At 47.4% G+C, this 17,817-nt stretch overlaps 1 protein-coding gene across 3 annotated transcripts in view; it reads right to left on the reverse strand.

Annotated features, from left to right (window-relative positions):
• Positions 1-17,817, reverse strand: part of wds (WD repeat-containing protein wds) — a 180,005-nt gene that overhangs the window by 1,561 nt on the left and 160,627 nt on the right. For all 3 annotated transcript variants that reach the window (XM_075881426.1, XM_075881425.1, XM_037413056.2), the window contains one exon: positions 17,683-17,757. In XM_075881426.1, coding sequence (XP_075737541.1) covers positions 17,683-17,757 — 75 coding nt within the window. The remainder of the gene's footprint in view (positions 1-17,682; positions 17,758-17,817) is intronic.

Consider the following 17,817-nt stretch of genomic DNA (forward strand, 5'->3'; position numbering starts at 1 on the left):
CGTGAAGAGTTGGTTCGCCGAAACCTGGACGCTACGGGGCCGAAGGAAGAAGTGATCAATCGTCTCCTCGCCGATATAGCCCAAAACCGCTCAATGACGCCTTTGTCGCCTTCCCCAGATTCCTCAGCGTCCAGCCAGCGCCCGAACACTACGCCGCTTCCTTCGAGCTTCGATGCAGCCCAAAGTACCGAGTTGCTGACGGGTTTACTTCAACAGCTCCTTCAAGTGTCACAACGCGCTGCAGCGCCAGTTCAGGTCACGACCCTTCCAGACCTGTCCGCATCGCTTCCTACATTTAATGGAGACGGCAGCATTTCAGCGTCCCACTGGATTGAAGAGTTGGAACGAACTCGAAACCTAGCTTCGTGGGAGCCTTCAACCGTACTCGCCGTCGCTCTGGGAAAGCTCCGTGGAGCAGCCGCGGATTGGAAAGCAGTCATTGGCCGTCAGTGTCCCACCTGGGACGCCTTCAGGCAAGCTTTCTTGGATCAATTCAGCGCCAAGCAAACCTTACTACAGTGGCAACAAGCTGTTACTTGTCGCGTGCAAGCGCACGGAGAGAACCTGGTCCACTATTCTTTGGCGAAGTTGAAGCTCATTTCGGGATGCCCAGTCACTCTTACCGACACTCAGCGCATAGAGTACGCCCTTCAGGGCATTTCCGACGAGAACCTGGCCACTACTATAGCAGCACAACGGCCAGAAACCGTCGCCGCCTATATGGACATCGTAACGCAGCTTGACCAAACATTGAGCCACTTGTCTCGTCGACTCCCACGCCCAGGGTATTCAAGCACCAAACTAGTAATGCCAAGCCCACAGGTGCCCCACCACAGTGAAGAGGGCACGAATGTTCAGGCGGTACCAGACAAAACAAGACAGCCGCAGCGAATCGCAGCCCTACCACCAGACCAACAAGAGGCTCGGTACCTGACCATCTCTACGAGGCACGGCGCTCCTGCCTACCGTTCTGGCCAGAACTTGGCCGAAGCCGTGTGTTTTCAATGCCGCCAAAAAGGACATCTAGCTTCAAAGTGCCCATCCAGAGCTACTGCCACACAGTCTACAACGCATCCTTCGCCAGCTCTTCACAGCACACTTTCCGAGACCCTTGATGGATCGCTGGTCCAATGCGCCCTTGTAAACGCCACAATTGCTGGAAGCGGCCAAGTGGACGCATTTCCAGACAGTGGTTCCAAGGTGACACTTGTTTCTCGTCACCTTGTCAGATCTTTGCCCCTCCTGCCCTGGACCAGACCCCCTCTAGTTGTCGTTGGAGGAACGACAGTGGCTCCTGCTGGTGCTATCTGCTTGAAGATCTCTGTGGGACCCATCACCGGTTTGGTGGAAGCCGCCGTCCTCGATAACAATGCCATGCCACTTATATTGGGGGAAGACTGGTTTGCTGCCAGTCACGCACAGTTGGTGTTCCAGCCACCCATGCCAACTGAAATTCGTCATCCCACCACAGGAACAAGTGTGCGGTGCTATGAGCGACTGTTGCCCAGGATGTCGAACGCTGTTATGATCCAGGGGTCATCTTTCAATTACCATGTATCTGGACACCACAGCTCAGCAGGCCTCCAGCGAATGCCACTCCCAGGCCCAGATGAACCCCCGTGGTTAGCACTATCTTGTCAATATGAGGTTTCAAACACCAACGGCCCGTCTTCTGAATGCAGGCGAGGTGCTTCTTCAACAATAGAGGTTTGCATTGACCCATCCTTGCCTGCCGCTCAGGTTGGTAGCCATTTGCCAGCACATCAACAACGGGAAATCACGAGCATTCTTTCGAAGCACGCTGAAGTATTCGCTCGTGAAGAGGATGACTTAGGTCTGTACGAGGGTGTTGAACACTCAATCGACCTTCTTCCCGATGCTGTGCCATACAGTCGATCCCCTTACCGTTACTCTGCTGCAGACCGTCGTTTTCTTGAGGCTCAAATAAGCACACTCCTTCGGCAAGGCATCATTCTACCAGCCTTAGGACCTTGGGCATTCCCCGCAGTGGTTGTCAGCCGAGGTAGCAAGAAGCGCCTTTGTGTTAACTATGTGCCCCTAAACAAGATGACTGTGAACGTCGTGCAACCACTTCCACATGCGGATGACATCATGGATGACATTGCTGGGTCACAGTACTTCGCCTGCCTTGACCTAAAGTTTGCTTACTGGCAAGTTCGCGTTCGTAAGGAAGACCAGGCAAAAACTGCTTTTGTGACCCACTATGGCACCTTTATGTGGACCCGCATGCCATTTGGGCTGAAGAACGCACCTGCCACTTTCCAGCGAGCCATGCAGTCAATTTTTGCTAACCTGCAGCCCCATTGCCCAAAGTGCGGTGTGCGGGTGTACTTGGATGATGTTCTGGTTTTTGCGCCAACTTTTGACGAGTTTGCAAGGTTACTCGACGAAGTACTTGGTGCACTCCTTGCCAGTGGATTCAAAGTTTCACTTGACAAGTGTAAGTTTGCTTTGAAGTCTATCAGGTTTCTCGGATTCATTTTGAGCAGGGACGGCAAGCAGCCTGACCCTGCCAAAGTCGAAGCCATCATGAAAATCCCACAGCCTGCAAACAGCAAAGCAGTTTTGTCATGGCTCCAGACAGCAAACTTCTATCGCCGATTTGTGAAGAATTTCTCTCGGATAGCAGCACCGTTGCAGAGTCTCATACGGTCTGAGGAGTTTGCCTGGACCAGCGACTGCAATGAAGCCTTTCAGCGAATTCGCACAGCATTAACAGAGGCACCTGTACTGGGCCATTTTGATCCAGACGCCCAAACCACAGTCACAACAGATGCCTCAGGAACCGCAATTGGTGCTGTGCTCTCTCAGAAACAGTGTGGAAAAGAAACTGTGATCGAATATGCGAGTCGTGCACTCACGGCCGCAGAGAAGAAGTTGCATAGCAACGTTTGGGAGTGTATTGGTGTCCACTGGGCGGTTACGATCAAGTTCCGACACTACTTGCTCGGCAAGAAATTTTGCCTGTTGACTGACAACTGGACCGTTGCATGCTTAACAGCCAACATCAGGCCTTCACGTCGTTTTACGACCATGTTGATGGATCTTACAGAGTTCGACTTCACTGTGCAGCACCATCCAGGCCGTCAAAACGTGGTTGCTGACATGCTGTCACGATTATCTGCAGCAGTCCTCCATCAGACACAGTCTCTCGCAGCTATGCAAGCAGAAGACAAAGAGTGCCAGGACCTTCGTCGCTCTCTGTCATCTTCAGAATCGTGGGACCATGACCTTGCCATAATTGATGACATCCTGTACCATAGTGACGCGACTTCAGGTTCTCAAGCTATTGTAGTGCCAGCAAAGATGCGCCAGGCTGTCCTGGAGGTTGTTCATGACGGTGGAGGCCACATGGATGTAACCCGGACACTGACCAAAGTGAGAGAACGTTACTGGTGGCCAAACCTTACGTCTTCAGTGACCCACTACGTCACAGCATGCCAGATCTGCCAAAGCAACAACCGCCCAATATCTAAAAGTGTTGGCAAAATGGGTCTCATGCCAGTGTCGGATGTTCCTTTTGCCTTAATTGCCATTGATCACATCACAATGCCGGCTGCTTCAGGAAAGAAGTACATTTTGAATGTCATTGACTTTGCCACGCGTTTCATTGTCCCAGCGGCTGTAACTTCAACATCAGCTAAGGAAGTTATAGCACATTTACAGTCGGTGTTCTTCCGCTTTGGTTGTCCTGATGACTGCATGTCTGACCATGGAGCAGCCTTTGAATCTCACCAGTTTAAGCACTTCATGCACATGCACGGTGCTGAGATTCATTATTCAGTGGCATACCGCGCAGCCAGCAATGGTCTTGTAGAGAGAAGCAATGGGACTTTAGTCTCCGTTCTTCGTAAGCTGTGTCCAACGGACCAGACCTCCTGGGCAAGCAAACTCGAAGAAGCTGCTTTTGCCATCAACACAAGCTATAGCGCCAGCAGCTGTTTCTCTCCATTTGAACTACTGTATGGATACGTCCCCAAGCTCCCATATCAACGCCACCGTCCCGCCACAGCCAGGACCCTACAAGACCGTCTCCTAATGCTGTCTCAGAACCGGGCCGTAGCAGCAAGTAACACCGAGGAAGCACAAGGGAAACGGAAGACAGCATATGATCAGTCCCATCGAGACCACTCCTTCCAAGTCGGCCAGTTCGTCTGGGTGCGCCGCCAAGAGCCTGTAGCAGATGGAACTGGAAAGTTGGCACCCAAATTCAAGGGAATATACCAAATCACCAACCAGAAAACACCCGTTACGTTTGTCGTTAGCCGCGTAACTGGTCAAGGTCCTCGTGATCGACTCCAAGACAGGATAGTGCACGTCTCTCAACTCAAGCACTACGTGCCACCTTATGTCGAGCCTTACATTGTGAAAACCCAAGAGTGGCCTTTGTGTGACTTATCTGGCTCTCCCAGTGTTGGCAATGAGTTATCTCAACCACCAGTTTCCCTTGGCCCTGCAGTTTTGCCTCCAGCGGTACCCTCCTCGCGACCTCACCGCCAAAAGCGCCCACCCGAGCGCTTGAAGGACTATTCTCTCTCGCAGTGAAGCCACCAAGTAGTGCTCCTTTCCTAGACCAATGGGACTTGGTCAGACAAGGAGGGGCCGGATGTGAGCGCCCGCATGCGCACTATAGCGTAGCGGCCTATCTAATCGGCAGCGCCACCTGCGGCGCCTTTACTCAGATAAACTCCAAGCCCAAGCGAGGGCCGGGGACACGTTTTATCAATCTCGCTCCCGCCTCCGGCGCGGTCGGCACGTTTTCATGTTCGAATAAAGCGCATTCTTCTCGTTCACAACGCCTCTCAGCCTTCATGCCTAGCCCGCCCAGCCCTCACAACAGTGAATCAATGCTGTGCAACAGTGCAACAGTGAATCAATGCTGCAAGGAGTAGAGCCACCCGGCAACATGGCTCTGGGATGAAAGTGATGCTATCTGTTTGGGACTGCCGATTGGAAAACCTAACATCACTCGCCCCAGTTCATTTAAATAATGTCACTAAAAGTGACGTGATTTAAAGGGATGTGCCTTTGACAATGAACTTTCTTGTTTCTAGTCGGATGATGATGAAAATTGGCGCAGACACTAAGAACGGCCTCACCGTGCATCCATAAAAATTTCGAGACAATAGCACCATTACTTAATGAGAGACAAATTATTTTTCAATCGAACCTCGTGGACGGGCTGGAGGATTTATAAAATGACAAAAACAGTTGGCAATTGCCGCAATTACTCAAATCTAACGCGCACCTTTTTTCCGGTTAAGCGAGTTCATAAATCGCATGCGCGTTAGAATCGAGTACAAACAAAAAAATTACGGTCAATCTATTGCCATCGGCAAATCCAAAATGGCCGCCCCCTACGTGCGTCGGCATGGCGCGTCGGCCATTTCTGCCTATGTGTTTCCCATGTGCGATTGTCGACAGCGAAGATTGTCGACAGCAAAGCTTCACGCAAAGGCTTCAGTGGACCACAGCAGGGTCGGTTTCTGCAAATTAAAGAGCTGCTCGGCGAGTATGTCTTGAGCAGCGAGCGGCACAGCGGCCCGTGACGACAGAACTGCTCCAAGTGCGGGCTATGCAATTAGTCTTAGAAAAAGGTCTAATTCGGAGCCAGTTTAAAGCGAGCAGGTGCTGCCTAACTAACTTTATGAAGAGGAAAGGCTTTTCCCTCCGAAGGGGAACATGCATATGCGAAAAGTTTTGCGGAGGAGTACGATAAAAAGCTTCACAGTTTTCAGCGGTTCGTCCTAAACTTGCGGCACAACAACAGCTACATGCTTGGGCAAATCGGGAATGCCGATCAGACGCCTCTTTACTTCGACATGCCTGGCATCACAACCGTCGAGAAGAAGGGGGCAAAGCAAGTTCGCGTGCTGACATCGGTCCACGGTAAAACTACAGTGACGGCAATGCTCTGTTACACTTCAGATGGGCACAAGCTTTGCCCGTACCTCATATTTAAATGGAAGACGCTCCCGAAAGGAGTTGTTTTTTTCGAGTGGTGTGATCGTGCGGGCCAGCGAGAAAAATGGGTGCGCGTTGCAATCGATGTCTTACGTTTTTTTTTTTTTTCGCGGTGGAAATCGGGTGCGCGTTACAATCAAGGGCGCGATAGAATCGAGTAAATACGGTACTGTATGCACAGCCAAATGTATGTTGAAGGGGGCTGCGTTCTCAAAATAATTTTTTTGCAACACTAAAACTTGTAGTTAACGATTTCTCCAGCGACACTGCAATGAGCACACTTGCACTACAAACAAGAAACCCTATAAAAGATTCTTTAAGGCATAAAATCAAAAACTAAGATCACAGCCCCCTGAAGCACAGTTCAAGGAGCATTAAAAAATAAACGGAATCAAAATCTGTACAGTAGTTGCCCAGATGTCTGCTCCACGAGCTGAACATAATGCCAAAAAAAATAGTATTGAGAAAACTTCGTTTAAAGTTTCAACTTCTTTTTGCGTCTCTAAAATACCTAACGATTGTGATCTTAGGTTTGTCTTGTGATATTTGACTTCTCAAGTATCTGGTCTCTGACCAGTGTGCCTTGTTTGCCCCCCCCCCCCCCCCAAATAGCCTCCTTTTCATGTTTTACAAATAACCAGTATGGATTTCGAACCAAGTTCTTTGTATGAAGGAGTGGTGTGATAGGCATGAGAGAAAAGATTGTAATTGGATAAGACCATATACTGAAATGATTACAGATATTTCTTTTGTTTTGTGCTGAAGTTGTAATTATCATAATTAAGTACTTCATTACAAATAATCACTGAACATTTCTTTATTCGGAGAGAGGTTCATTGCATCAGAAAAATGAATCACACCATGACGGCCTATGCCTTCCTTCCAAATAAAGTTATGGGCAGAAGACTGGTGGCACAGGAATTTTTAGCAGTATAATTAATGATGCGGAATGGGCATATAAAAATTCGTGCCCATGATTCATACATGCTCTTTTGCCACTCTAGCCGTGAAACACATCATCATACAGCCGGTCGCGGAAACTCTAATCTACGAGGCTTTCACTGCCTCAGAACATTGAGAGGCGTTCGTGGTGATACGAAGCACGGCTCCAACCACGTCTAAATCGCATCACAAAAGCTTATTGACAGCACTCCATATGAGTGTGGAGTGCGCGGCCGCGTGGACAGGGCAGCCGGCGCGTAAAGCACTTGCCAGCAGCGTTCGATGATGATGCCCGAAATGTGCAATTACGATGACAAAAAATCGGTGCGCACTGCACTCGGCATCACATTTTCAAGTGACGAGGCGTGAAACTGCTAGCCGCTGTTCCGAGCAATCCTTGGCAGTGAGGGGGGGGTGATGAGCTTGACTTTGTGGTCTGCTGCCAATGCGTAAATGCCCATACGTGGTTCAGAGGAGCTAGCGAGTGATGTGCTTCATTTCTTGCGAAGAAGCACATCGCCAAGAGTGCGTTAGCGCGTTGTTTCTGCCCTAAGTCTCGCTGTCAGCAGAGTTAGGGCTAAAGAGGACTCCGATGACGCGCCGCGCTTGTAGACCGTGCGGCCGCTCATAGTGAACTGATCGTGCCGCACAGCTTCGTTGCTTGCGGAGAAGTACGTGGCCAAGAGTGCGCTAGCGCGTCGTTCCTGCTCGCCGTCTCGCTGTCGGCGGAGTTAGGGCTAAAGATGACTCCGATGACGCGCCGCGCACGTAGACCGCGCCCCCCCTTGTAGTAACCTGATCGTGCATCCGCTTACGGCTCCTAACTAACGCGCAATTATATCCTAAGTGATCATCGAGCCGTGAAAACATAATGAAAGAGCTATTTTCAAGAGCCATGTCCTCACAACGCACAAGCAGCAGACGATCTCCCGGAGCGAGCACTGGGCCAATGGTGAGGCGAGCTGAGGAAACATGGTGGCCACAGCCAATCAAAGGCCTCAAAACGACCTTCAAACATTTGCTTTTTGTGCACTTGTTTTTAAAGGGAGAAGCCAGCTGAGGCAAGAAAGTTAAACACGGAGAAATGGTCTTTCCGATGAGCCCAAAAAGCCGGCTCCCGGCCCCGCCGTCGTGAAGCTATAACTTTTTGAAAATCGCTGTTTTCTCGCAATTTCCAGAAATAGTTTCGATACCTAGGTGGGTGAAACCAATTTTCCGAAGCACTTCTGCACGGTTTTCAGTGTAAATATTTTGAAATCGGATAAAAAAAGGGTTCCAAAATTTGAATACTTGGTTTTCAAAAAATCGATTTTTTTCCCATTTTTCGCTATCCCAAAGCCACGTCTCCCCTTAAAGCTATCTTAATCAAGCAGCCATCGAAAGAGGTCATCCTCTGCTCGCCAAGGTCCACAGCGTACGAGTTGCTACCCACCGAGGTGACGTATCGCAATGGCCAATTCATCTTATTATATTAATCCAATGCTCTAATGTAAATCAATGCTTTTGTCTGTACGTACCTATCATTCTCGGCCAACTCTAGCACTTCAGCGGCAAGATTACATAACTGGTGGCAGCGGTAAGAATGGACCCTCGATCGAAGAAGTTCTCAGAGACAAGGAACGGACTCCAGAAGGACTGAGCCTCTGGGTACGGCTACGAGAAGCCTTCAACCCACAGAGACCCGAGCAACTGGGAAGAGCGACAGCACGGAGTCATCAACCCAGAAAGCCCTGAGCAACTGGGAGCAGCGAGTGGATGAACCAAATTACACATTGTTGCACACATGGGTGAGCGTTGATTTATTGATATGTGGGGTTGAGCGTCCCAAAATCACCATTTGATTATGAGAGATGCTGTAGTGGATGGCTCTGAAAATTTTGACCCCAGATCTGAGCACATGGGCCTACAGCACTTTCGCCTCTATTGAAAATGCAGCCGCCACAGCCGGGATTCGATCCCGCAACCTGCGGGTCAGCAGCTGAGTACCTTAGCCACCACGGCGGGGCACGGGTGAGCGTGTGTTTTTTTTTTTTTTATTCGCCTTCGCCATGCTTCAAAACTCGTCTGTTTATTTTAATTATTCTAGAAATCGAGCAATTTGCTGCAATAGCTTTTTTGTAGAAACTTAAGGAAACGGTTCAACACAGTGGTGAGAGCAGCTGAAATGGATCTAAGAAGACTGACGAGGTCAGACTTGCTGTTGTTGTGCCACGTGTTGGGAGTTGATTAGGACAAAAATATGAAAAAACCAGCAATCCCAAAGGCAATCCAAAATAGTAGAAATGACGACGAGAACATTCGGATTGCTCGAGAAGTGATGCAGAAAGCCAAAAATCACGAATCAGAATGAGAAGAACAGCAGAGATAACACGAATGAGAACAGCAAAAGCACAAGCTAGAGCGGGAAGAGTGCCGGAGAGAACATGAGAGCGAACGGCAAAAGCACGAAAAAGCGATGGCAGACAGGTTGAAATTCTGAAGTCAAGTGCACTACCAGGTATGGAAGGCGACAACCTTGCAAGACCAAGCGAGGTCTGGCTATTTCAGATGGACCAGTAGATTAAACCATACAATATGGGAGAAGACAATGCATTGTTCTTGGCTCATTTCGAGAAAACTTTAGAGGTGCAAATTACAGTGAAATCTCGGTACAACGAACTTCAGGGCCCCGGGGCAATTTGTTCGTTATTTTGAAAGGTCGTTATAATGAAAGCCCATAAATTTACAATAAATACTTCTTTTCCACCGACCAAAACGACTTGCCTTTTCTACGGTTGGTCCTTGAACTCGTTTTTCACAAGAGAAAACAAATGCGCAAGTGAACACCAAAAAATGCATGTTTACTTAAAGAAGTCTCTGTTTTTTTTACGCGTGGAGCACAAACTTTGCAGCACGAACGCCTCCAACTCATCCACATTCTCCATTTTCTCCTTATCGAAAACTGCTTCCGCTACTTCATCCCACGCTGAGATGAACTCATTGTAGTAGCACCGCAGCGCGAACGCAGACTTGCTTTGCGGACACGATAAATAATTAGCTAAAAGAGATGAACACAACCGACAAGGCCTCCAGCTCCTAAAACACATGTAGAAGTGACAAAGATAAGAAAAACCCGAAGCGTCGCAGCTGTCATCGCCTTTTCCGAAGAAAGAGCTAAAAAAAAAATTCCTCGCGTTTCGTTTCCTGCTCCTTCGCTGTCTCAGGTTTTTCACACCCATGCTTCCTGCTCCGCAACTCCCACTCTGCCTTGCTGACCTTGCCCTCCCATGTTTCCCACCTCCGCGCTTGTAAGCCTGCAGAGTCGATGTTTAAACAAAAAGAAACAAAAGAAAGTAGTCTTTTTTTTTTCCCCTCCGCATCGTCGCACGTCTTCCGAGAAGCGAGGCATCCGTTTGCTGTGTCGTCTGCTTGCGTACTGCTCTGGTGGTCGCGACGAATTTCAGAACATGAGTTCATAGTACTGCGGCGTTGTTAATATAATGCGGAACTAAATTAGTGCTCGTTATTCTGAAAAGATTGGTATTCTAAAGTACATAGTAGTGAAATAATTTTACATTGAAACTATTAGCACTCGGTGTGGGGTTTTTTAAAAGCTTGTTAATCTGAAAAGTTCATTATTATAGAGTTCGTTCTACCGAGATTTCACTGTAGCTTTGAGCACTGGGTCATAGCACGTAGTAACGTTACCTAGTCAGGCGAAAGATGTAGTCGCAAGAATGATCTTGAGTGATGGAGAGGATTACAGCAAAGTAAAGGTAACGCACTTGAAGCGGTACCGTACATCCTCAGAAGTATTTAGGCAGTGTTTCAGAGATGCAAGCAAACAGACTAATGAGGACTACTTTTTGAGTTCAAGTACAGTTTAAAAAGAAACCTCGTAGAGTGGCTGAAAAGCACCAAAGTCTACAAAAGTATTAACAAGATAGTAAAGAGTATGTATCTTGAGCAATGCTACCGCAGTATTCCACAGGCAGTCAGACTTTGGGTGCAAGATAGAGATAGCGTAGATACGGTAGGCAAGGTGACACATCTGGCTGATGAGTATGTGATGCTGCAAAAGCTCACTACTGAAGAGGAGCGTTCACATGGAAGGGATAATACGAGAGGGTTTACCCATCCAAAATGCAGAAGCTGACAAAAGCTGCTGAGAGGGCTGAAGTTGCGGAAAAAACAAAATAAGGGAATCATCATATCGGAGTTAGCAATGCTTCACAAGAAAAGGAAAAAAATAAAGGCTGACTTTCAAGAATTCAAGAAAAGAAGGTCAAAGCGATGTTATTATTGTGAGGGCCTAGGTCATTTGGCGTGGATTACCAGAAACCACAGACAACGGTGCTTTCCTACGTGAACGGAAGTGAAGACAGCTTGGGGCTTCTCCGTCCATACTTACAGGAGGAATTATGTATTAATGAAAAAGCATGCAGAGTATTAGTAGACAGAGGAGCAGCCATGGACCTAGTTCACCTTTGTAAGCGTCATAGACTACACCAGAAAGGCAACTTGGATACAGTTATAGTGTTAGAAGAACACAGCGTCTGCTTATCAATAGCAATAGTTATAGTATCCGGTCCTATGGGAGACCTGAAGACGGAGGCAGGCATCTCAAAGGCACTGCGAAAGGACTACCCGCATCTCTGTTCAAACCATTCTGAGTTTCTGTCACGGAAGCGTGGTCAGGAATTCAGAGAATGAAGAGTGCAGGCATTTGTGCGCTTTCTGGCCTGCCATATTGCGGCTCATCTTGCAGACGAACCAAGCATGCGTTCGGACAAACCAGAGAAACCACATTCTAAACTGCAACCCAACACCATGGCACGAAAAGCAGAGAGCATGATGGCCGAGGGGGCACGAGAAACGATTCCCGCAGATCGCCCTCCTCGCGACGCTATGACGTCAGCTGAAAGAACAGACATGGAGAATGACTCCGTACTTCCTCCTACCTCGAGCAACTTTGACAAACTTCTCCAAGTAAACCGAGAGTCGCTCAGCACTGGGCAGCAGAGAGACCAGACTCTTACATGTTTACATTTCAACGAAAGAGAGGATCTGGCTAGGTGAAATATAAGCATCCACAAAAAGGGCACTGCCGAGATCGAAAGGGCCAAACTCTAGATTAATTAATTGTTCTGGAGAGGTGTCAGGCAGATCTCCTCACTTTGTGTCATGGAAACGGCTGGTCAGGTCATCTAGGAATCAGGAAAACAAAAGAGGGGCTTTTGCTAGAGTGTTGCTGGCCAAGATGTTTTAAAGATGTGGAAAATTACTTAAGGTCCGAAGACATTTGTCAGTGAGTTGGAAAACCGGCAGATAAGCGCAAGATGCCTTTAAAGTTTGTTCCCCCCCAATCACGGAGCCGTTCTGTTGACTGGTAATCAATAATAGAGTGGGACCTTTGCCGCTGAGCTGATCAGGATGCAGGTACCTTCCGACTATGCTCTGCCCCGCGACCGCGACAAAGTTTCGGGAAGAAGTTTCCGGAAGTTCTACCAAGATAGTTGAGGCCCTGTTGTGAACATTTGCGCGTGTCAGTTTTCCTACAGGGCTGACCAGAGTAAGGTATTTACCAGTACCTTAACGGCAACGTTCCTAGAAAGGTGCGGGGTTCAACTAGTGCACAACTCAGTGTATCATCCCCAATCAAACAGTGTTGAAAAGATGCACTGTGTGCTTCAAGGGACAATAAAGAGGAAATATGACTTGGTCTAGATTGACAAACTGCACTCTGAGAACTCTAATGCCATATATTTCACTATTAAAGTTCATTATTAGTGGAGAAAATCAAGATCGAAATTTCGTTTTTAAATTTCGTGCCACTATCTCCGCACGTGAGGTAACAAAGTTCAAAATGTATTTTCAGTATTTTCATGGCATTGGCTTCATAAAATTTTCTGAACGTTTGCATGCTATGTCTATAGCACCCAAAGATTACAATGTATGTCAATTTTGTCGATAGGAAGCTACGAAGGACCCAGTAAGCGCCTTAAAAATTTTTTAAGTAAGGATGTTTGGTGCGAGAATCTCAAGGTGGCATCACCTCCCACATCATCTTTTCATGCGTTTTCTCACTAAGCGTCATATTGCGGTAAGAGTGGTGTTTTCAGGATAGCAGAACTGTGTACTTTACTAATACGCAAAAAATCCTTTTGCTCTCTACTGTCCCTTTGAGAGGGTGTTGCGTGCCTTGTGCCACGAACACAAAGCTGACAGGGAGGATTGTTTGCCTGAAATACTGTTCGCATTGAGAACAGTTCCACACACAGAGACACAGGCTTTATCCCCTCTGAGTTGGTGTATGAACGGACTCTTCGTTTCCCCCAGAATGTTAAGAGGAATGTGGGAAGGAGCAGATGAAAATGTGACAGCAGTGAGTTACGTCTTAAAGTTGCTGGATCGCTTGAGCAACTCGCGTCAATTGATAAGAAAAGGCCTAAATGAGCACCCCTTTCCCCTCCCAAATAAAAAGACTCAGTATGACATGAATGCTCATAAACAAACATTTAAAGTGGGTAAGTCATGATCCTAAGGCCATCACGGAACAAACTTGAGGTACAGTGAGACGGACCTGTTAAGGTTACCAAAAATATTTCAGAGACTAACTATACCTTAGCATTTGCAGGGAAATAGAACAAAGGGATCATTTACCAATGCAATCTAATGACACCTTATTATGGAAGGGAAGAGGTTGCCAACATGGTGGTAAACGCGTCAGAAGAAGTAACCACAGAACTTGCACTTTTGAGACCAAAAGCCAGCGCAAAGCACTCAGTAGAACACGTCCTGAATATGTCAGGGCAAAATCAAATGGTTCTCGATGCTAATCAGGTCGACGATCATCGTAAGCGAAGAATTTCACTAGTACTTCAGCAGCCAACCGGGGAAAACGATACCTATTACTCACAAGAGTGAGTTGACATCGGACAAGCCTGCCCAGCCCAAACCGTACCGTCTCACCTCGTCCAGAAAAAATCATGGAAGTAACGATAAAACGAATGATCGAGCTGAGAATCATTGAGCCAGCAGACGGTGATTATACTTCTCCGATGATTACGACGGTGATTATACTTCTCTACCCCATAACTAACAAAAATGAACGAGTCGAACCGGTGAGTGGAGCCCAGTATATTTCTAGGCTCGACTTAGAGGTTACTGGCAGGTTCCCATGTCAGAAAGCACAATTCGCTACGCAGCGTTCACCTCTCCGCTTGGCCCATTTCAACCTCACATGTTGAGTTTTAGGCTTAAGAATACTCCGTTTGATTTCCAAGCTGATGGATATGGTCTTGAAAGACCTACAAGATTACATTATCCCCTATTTACAAGACCTCGCAATCTTTTTCGACTGCAGGAACAAACATTTGGAGCACCTAAGAGAAGTGCTGAGTCACTTACAAGATGCGAGTCTTACGATAAAGGCTGAAAAGTACCGCTTTGGATATTCACAAGTTACCTACCTTAGACATGTCGTAGGACAAGGAAAGCAGAGGCCCTCCAAAGTAAAGATCGGACCTATCACTAGCTTTCTTCAACCGCAAACGTAGACAGATGTCTGGGCTTTTCTGAGGCCCATGGGATATTGCCAGTGTTATATTCTGAACTACTCGCAGTTAGCAATCCCCTTAACAGACGCTATCCGAAATGGTGAGCCCAAGAAATTCCAGTGGAATGAGGCAAAAGACGGCGCATTTAAAGAGCTGAAAAAGTCTGAGCTCTGAGCCATTGCTCCAAAGCCCCAATTATTCTAAGGAATTCATAGTGCAATGGGACGCTAGTGAGTACGGGTTGAGGGTAGTCCTCAATCGGGTGGGAGATGACGCAGAGAAGCATTCGATATTGTATACTACTCAAAAACTATTGTGCAGAGAAGAGGTGTACAGCACCTCGGAGAAAAGTAATGCACCTGCTTCGGCCCAGGAACTATAGTGTTAACTATACAAAGGAAAGTTCACCTTCGAAACTGACCACTCTCCTCTGATATGGCTGTGACACGTCACCCCAAAATGGACGCTTGCTCAGATGGAGTATAATTTTTTAAGAATATAACTTCACCGTCCATTACAAAAAGGGCAAGTTAAATCAGGAATGCAGATGGTTTGAGCCAGTTTCAGAAAACCGATGTTTTATTTTCCTTTCCTGAAATTATCTGCTTTTTTAAGGAAATGGACTTCATCCACGTAGCTACATTTTACGTGTGCACTTTTATAATGTTCTTCATTATATTGCCATGTTCCATTTCGCAAGTTTTGTTATCGCCCCAATACATTACACAATTTTCAGCGCCAACTGCGCCTGCAGTTTTCGAGAAGCTTCAGGACTGTAGTAGATCATTTCGATAAGATCAGGCCCACTCCGCGAACTGTACAGATTATTCTGCAACCTACGTCACCACCAGCGATAACGCTAGAACATTCGATGGAAAGAATATAAATGCTGACGCACTTCGCCGCTTGTCAGAAGTTGATCGACGGCCGACGCTCCGTTCACTGCTATCTGTGCAAGACTGCGACTGTAATCTGACTTTCCGTTTATCGGGCACAGGTTCGCCCATATAAACAGTTGAATCCCAAGATAAAGTCTCCTGTCTTTGGCCACGTCACGACCCCGTAACAATATATTCAATACTTTTTCTTTTCAGAAACTTTCTGACGGACCATACGGCAACAGTGGGCATATGCAACATCCACAGCAAAAGCTTCCAACTACCGAAAAAAGGCACGCCGCAGGATTCGGTCATCTCGCCGTTACTTTTCAATGTGGCTATGATCAATCTGCCAAAAATTGTCGCCAAAATACCAGATTTACAACACGCGATCTACACTGACGACATCATGCTCTGGACAAGGGCTCCGAACACTGGGAAACAAGAAACCTGCCTACAAACCGCCGTAGATGCCATCGAACGGTATCTCAGAAACTGCGGTCTCTGCTGTGCCCCCGAGAAATCCGAGCACCTCATCCTCAAAGCGAGAACAAGAAGCAGACCCCCTCTATACGACGAGCCCAACCCTAGCGTAACGCTGCAAGGGACCTTAATTCCAAAAATCGAGACCTTGCGAGTGCTTGGAGTTCACATCTACAAGGATGGATCGGGAGCTGCCACCCTACAGAGACTCCAAAGGACAATATCACAACTCACGCACATCGTCAAGAGGATCGCGAATCAAGGAAATGGACTCAAAGAGCACGACACACTACGTATAATGCAAGTTCTGTTCACCAGCCGCATTACGTACGGCACACCGTACTTGAATTTGAAAACCGCTCAAATTGAAAAACTTAATATCATGATAAGAAAGGCCACTAAAGTAGCCCTGGGACTTCCGCCAATGGCCTCTACCACACGTCTCCTAAAGATGGGCGTCCACAACACGTGGCAAGAGCTCATCGAAGCGCATAGGAACAGTCAGCTGGAGAGGCTCAAGCTGACGCCCACGGGGAGGTCAGTGCTCCGGTACCTCAACTACAGCGCCACGTTCATTGCCGATGCAGACCGGAAAAAGCGCATCCGGCTGTACATTCGCTGTACAGAGTCGCTGTCCATCGCACCTATTCCACGCAATATGCATCCTACTTTCCACAAAAGTAGACTCAAGGCTAGAGCTAACGCTATTCAACGAAAGTTCAAGCAAGACCCGGACGCCCTCTACACTGACGCGGCCAAGTATTCGCATAGAAATGCGTACGCTGTCAGCGTCGTAGATTCTCAAGGCAGAGAATCAGCATCAGCCACGGTCAACACACTCAATTCAGACGCCGCAGAAGAGTCAGCAATCGCTCTAGCAACCACAACATGTACAGACACCAAAAATGGAAGGCTGTTTGAAATGGTGGTTGGAATTGTAGTGCGATAGGTGTGTAAAAAAAAAAAGAAGAGACAGTGTTAACTTTCATAAGGTACTATCTTGGCGAGTCTAGGGTTGAGAGCCTGTGCTTGCACGTGAGGTGGCGACTATGTTCTTTCATTTGTTTGGCATACTTTCTTCAGGACATGGGTCAAGGATGTCATCGAACAACGGTCGCCTCCAGTGGGCTACTATCTCCATCTGCGTTCTTCATGGCCAGCGATGTTCACCGGCCATTCCGAACTTTTGGGGTGAGGAGGAGCTGTTAGATATGGACTGCGCACCATTTCAGTATTCAGCTTAGCAACGTATAAGGGTGATATTTCCCCAGAAGACTGGCACTGCGGGTCATCCTCTGAATGAAGTCTTCGTGCGGGAGCTTAGGTGTTTCATGTTCCACATTCAGAGATCCAAGGGCGGCAGTCTTGCATTCCCATCTCCAAATGCGTGCTTCCACAACAGTGGATCAACCACCCAAGGAGTACAGTCCCCCGGCAACACGGCCCTGGATCACCATTTGTTTGAAAGTGATGCCATCTGTTTGGGACTGCCGATTACACGAACCTCACATCGCTCACCCCAGTTCGCGATTCGCTGGAAATGACGTGATTTAAGGTTATACAAGTCGAGCAGCCATAGAAGAAGAGGTCGTATTCTCCTGGGCGAGGTATATAGCGTGCGAGTTGCTGCTGACAAGTGTGACGTGTTATAACAGCGTATTCATCTCATTATTTTACCATGATTCTTTAATGTAAATAAAACAAAGTTTTCACTGTACATCCGCATCATTCTCGGCCAACTCCCGCACTTGAGCGGCAAGATAAAACAGTAGAGAGATTCAGAAATTCCACAACACTGCCCCACACATTTTACAAATTTTTTTGAAAATCATAACAAACAAAAGAAAAGCTCTCACCTTGCCACCAGTTACAGAAAAGTTGGCAAAGATGCAATACTTTTCATTCCTGTGTCCTGTATATGTCTTGAGACACTGCACAAAAAAATGTTTAGGACAAGGGATGCATGTTACAATCAAGGTTTTCAATGATCA

This window comes from Rhipicephalus microplus, chromosome X, assembly GCF_043290135.1.
Source record: "Rhipicephalus microplus isolate Deutch F79 chromosome X, USDA_Rmic, whole genome shotgun sequence".
NCBI classification, from domain to species: Eukaryota; Metazoa; Arthropoda; class Arachnida; order Ixodida; family Ixodidae; genus Rhipicephalus; species Rhipicephalus microplus.